We start from the raw sequence: 4,878 nt of genomic DNA on the forward strand, positions 1-4,878 counted from the left end.
CGCCTGGCTGCCCCCACCCCTGCCCACACCCCTCCCCACACCCCTGTCCACACCCCTCCCCACACCCCTGTCCACACCCCTCCCCACACCTCTGGCTGCCCACACCCCTGCCCACACCCCTCCCCACATCCCTGGCTGCCCACACCCCTGCCCCCAGCCCTGCCCACACCCCTGCCCACACCCTTGCCCCCAGCTGCAGCAAGAACCACTGTCCCAGGTGGGGCACCTGCAGGAGCCTCCAGAGTCCTCTGCCCACACAGCCTGTCCCAGGGATCCTGTGGGCTGGCGACTTGGGGCTACAACTGACCAGGCAGAGGCAGGGAGAGCCCCAGCCAAGGAAGAGGCACTTGCCAGCTTGAAGGGCCCACCCAGAGACGGGGGCGGGGGGGGGGGGCAGCTGTAACCATCTCACCCTGCAGGATGTGTGACCCAGGAGGAGGCTTGGAGGACGCAGTCCCCCTGACCCAGGGGTCCCCTGGGGATGGTCTGCAGCCACTGGAGCTGGGCAGGAGTCGAGGGAGCCCCAGCGGCCTGGGGGACGTGCAGCGGGCTGTCGGCGGGAAGCTGCCCCACATGCTTGCGGCTCAGCAATGCCACCCTTTGTCTTCCCAGGGCGCAGAGGGACTGGCTCAGGGCTGCAGCTGCCGCCATGCCCACCGGAGCAGGGCGAGCCCCACGCTGCTCCTGCCCCCACGACACCTGCTCACGCGCTTCCTTGTGCATTCAAGGGGGCCTCCTGATCGGAACCCCAGGGTCCTGTGTCCACGGAGGGTGGAGGCACAGCTCAGGGGAAAGTGACTCTCAGCAGGTTCCAAGGGGCTCTCGAGCCTGGTCAGCGCTGGGTCAGATCTGCTGCAGCCGGCCACCAGCAGGTGACATCACACACGTCACATGTCACTGATGGCCATGGTCGTGGCCCAGGCCCCCCGCCTTGCCCCGCAGCCACAGCGAGCTCTGGACCAGGACTGAGCCAGGCCAGGTCCCCAAGCACACGCTCAGCTGTGGTGTTTTCCTCCAGCCGTTAAAAGCAGTTGGGGATGGTTTCCTTGCAGCTTTGCCTAGCTTGGCTCGCTGCCCTGCTCTGCGTGCTGTGCTGGACCTCACGGGCATTTCCGCTTCCCTCCTGTCCACTTAGAGAAGCCACACCCACCCGCATCGCAGGACCCGCCAGCCCCGGGTACTAAGAGCCTCCGCCGTAGATGCCGCTCGGCAGACCGAGGAGACTCCGTCCAGGCCGAGTTTGCTGAGATTTGTCATGACAAATGCGTATTAAATTCTGTCAAGTGTTGCTGCGTCGACAAACCAATCATGTGTTTCCATGATGAACTACATCGATTCTATGAAGAACACACTTTGCATGTCCAGGACAAACTTACTTGTGATATTTTATCCTGTTCACAAAGTCCTTGACTCCGTTTGCTGATACAATGTTCCAGGGTCTTGTGCCTGTTTGGGGGGAGTTGAGACACTGGTGGTGATTCCCTTTCTCATGCCTCTGTCTGGTTTTCATGCCAGCTTCTGCTGCCCTGTCAACTGTCAGGAGGTGACCCTCCTTTACTTTCTGGAGAAGCCTGTAGAAGACTTGGGGTCATCTCTTCCTTAGACGCAGGACCACACTCACTGGTGACACTCGAGGGGCATGGGAGCTTCTCTGTCAGATGTTTGTGAATGTTGGAATCAACCATATTACCAGATACACAGTATTCTGATTTCCTAATTCTTGTTTCAATCTGGCTGGTTTATTTTTCTTCGAGGAATTTGGCCATTTCATCTAAGATGCTAAAGTGATGGCCACAGCTGTTCACAAACAGTCATCCGCACCCCGTGGGAAGCTGGTTCTCTGTGGCCTCGCTTCCTGTCCACCTGGCCAGGCAGACTCAGTGCTGTTGATCTTCTACGGAAATCAACATTGGGCTTGGCGGTCTTCACTATTGCTCGCTGTCTGCTCTCCTCCACGGCAGCTCCTTCGTTCTAGGGACTCGGTCTACTCTGCTTTCTTCCTTTTCTGCCTTGTCGAGTGGAGTCCTGGCCAGTGAATGTCAGGCCTTCCTGTTTTTCCCACAGAAGCATTCACTGCTATGAATGTTCCTCTAAGCCCTGCTTTAGCTACACCCCAAAAATACGTTGTTTCCTTTCTCGTTGTGCTGAAGATATTTTCTAAATTCCCTTATGGCATCTTCTTTGGCCCATGAATTATCTAGAAGTATGCAGTTTCACCAGTATTTGTGGTTTTCCTAGTTACCTCATTGTTATTCGTTGTTAATAGGACTTCGTGGAGGTCAGGCCATATGCTCTGGATCACTGCAACCCTCTTAACTTGATCGAGGTTTGTTTCGTGGCATACACAACATCTGCCACGGTGAGTAGACCATGGGTACGTGGCACGAATAAGCCCCGTCCGTGTTCGGGTGTGATGGTCCAGAAAGAGCAATTGTGTCAAAGTGATTCATATCACTGTTCAAATCTTCTACTTTTTCACTGGTTTCTTGCCTAACTGCCTTAACAACTGCTAAGAGAGGGGAGTTTAAATTGACAACCGTGATTCTGGAGTTGCCTGTTTCTCCCTTGACCTGTGTCCTTTCTTGTTTCCCACATTTTGAATCTTTTCTTTGGCCACACACGTGTATGATCGCAGTGTCTTCCCATGAGCCACGCTGATGTTGCCAGAACGTGGGCCTCTTCGACTCTTTCTCTTGAAGTCCATCTTCCCTGCCACAGCCTTCCTGGGTCCCCGGTTTCCACCGACATCCACCCCCTCTGTGTCTCCACACGGAAGACGCTTCCAGCGTGGGCAGAGTGGCCTCGGTGCGCAGTTGTGCACCTGTCCAGCCCGCCTCTGCCTGAGCTGGGCATTCAGTCCAGGAGCACGGGGTAGCCAGGGCTCCGTTTCACCACCTGTGTTCTACTTTACTTCTCTTATTCCTTCTGTTCCTCTTTTTCTGTCCTATTTTCCTCTTTTGGATTATTTAAAATTTTTTCTTACATTTCATTTTAATTTATCTTATAGCTTTTTCCTATCAATGTTTCGTGCTGCCATGGGGTTTGAAGTGCACCAACTCTCCACACTGCCTTTGGTCTGACAGGTGTACATGTTCATGTGAAACGTGCACAGAAGTTCCGCCTGTGAGGTCATGCCCCCCCCATCTCAGCCCTAAAGACACAGTGTCTGCCACTCTACATGGATTACCCACTCCCCTAGGCAGCGTTAGAATTCTCTTTAAGCAATCATATATATTTTTTTAATTAAGAGGAAGCAAGGTCTTTTATATTTGCCCAAATATTTAGTATTTCTGGTGTTCTCCATTCTTTGGAGTTTCTGTCTGGTGTAAAAGCCCTTTAGTCTGAAGGACGCCACTCAGCATTTCCTGAAGGTCAGCTGGCAACAAATTCACTGTTTTATTTTTGTCAGAAAATGTCTGTATTTGTCCTCATTCTGAAGGACAGGTTCTCTGCGAATAGAACTCTGGGAGACACAGAGTCCCCGAGGGTCACCCTGCTCCCGCCCACACACCTGGGACCTATGTCCTTCCCTTCCTCCGGGAGGGTGGTGCCGTGCCCCGCAGTCATGGCGAGCCAGCCCCTCATCCCCGTGGCCCCTACAGTGCGTTCAGTGGCCAGGTGCCTGCGGACCCTGCTGTCCCTCGTGTGCCCAGGATCCTGGCTCACTGTGTCGGGCACCAGAACGCCCTCAGACAGAGCAGCTGGCTGAGGCCCCATTGGCACAAAGGCCACACCATGCCTAGAATGGAGGTCAGCTTCCATCCAGACTGGTCCCTGACCCGAGAGGGGTGGGGGTCACAGGTCGGAACTCCTCCCAGGCAGCTGATAAGCCGGGCTGCCGGGCACAAAGATGTGAGGGGGGGAGGGAGGACGAGGGGAAATGGGGGAGGGGAGGCGAGGAGAGAAGGAAGGAGATGGGGGAGGGGGGAGGAGCGGGGAGGCCGCCTCTGGCGGGGGCTCCCCTGTTGGCTGGGTGTTCGTCCTTCCTGGGAGGGGAGCTTGGAAAACAAGGTCATCCTGGGAATGAGGGGTTTCTCCAGCCACGAGCAGGTCTCTCTCCTGTTGCAGGTTCTACCTCATCAGCGGAGGGGTGCCCTTCATCATCTGCGGGGTCACGGCCGCCACGAACATCAGGAACTACGGGACAGAGGACGGGGACGGGCCCTAGTGAGTATTCACGGCGGGTGGCAGACCTCCCCTCCCTGTGCCTCCCTGAGTCCGGACCGCCGCACTGTGGGGGTTCCCAGCAGGACCACCGTTCGCTCCCCACACAACCCCGGCAAAGCAGACCCCTCTCGGGGGCTAATGGCCACACTCCCGGGCCAGCTCAGAGCGTGGGCAGGTCAGGCCAGTGCCCAGCACTCGGGCCCTTCCCGGAGTGCCACCAGAGGCTGGCCCTGCTCCCTTGGGGCTCCAGCACTGAGTCCGCAGCCTTCCAGGGCGGGGAGAGGGGGCATCACCGAAGAAAGGTGGGCGTGGGCCCCCCACGGCCCCGACCCCACGCTGTCTGGGCGCCAGCAGGGTGGTGGGCCTGGCTGATCTCTGTCCCCACCACGAGTTACTCCTGCGCCGCAGAGAAAGTCTCCCCTCGAGCTCCGGGAGGCAGCGACCGCAGGCCCGCCGGGCGCTCGGCCACCACTCACCGACCCCTCTCCCCCCTCCAGCTGCTGGATGGCCTGGGAGCCCAGCCTGGGCGCGTTCTACGGGCCCGTGGCGTTCATTGCGCTGGTCACCTGCCTGTACTTCCTGGGCACCTACGTCCAGCTGCGGCGCCACCCGGAGCGCAGGTATGAGCTCAGGCCGCGGGCGGAGGAGCAGCAGCGCCTGGCGGTGCCCGAGGCCGGCCACAGCCCCGAGGCGCAGCCAGGCACGCCGCCC

The 4,878-nt window shown here is 58.0% G+C and overlaps 1 protein-coding gene across 1 annotated transcript in view; it reads left to right on the top strand.

Moving 5' to 3' along the window:
- The window catches only part of ADGRA1 (adhesion G protein-coupled receptor A1), a 28,989-nt gene that overhangs the window by 21,916 nt on the left and 2,195 nt on the right, over positions 1-4,878 (top strand). The window contains 2 exon segments of the mRNA XM_029920712.1: positions 4,069-4,167; positions 4,665-4,867. Of these exon segments, the coding sequence (XP_029776572.1) occupies positions 4,069-4,167; positions 4,665-4,867 (302 nt within the window).

Source organism: Suricata suricatta, chromosome 2 (genome assembly GCF_006229205.1).
Source record: "Suricata suricatta isolate VVHF042 chromosome 2, meerkat_22Aug2017_6uvM2_HiC, whole genome shotgun sequence".
Taxonomy (NCBI): Eukaryota; Metazoa; Chordata; class Mammalia; order Carnivora; family Herpestidae; genus Suricata; species Suricata suricatta.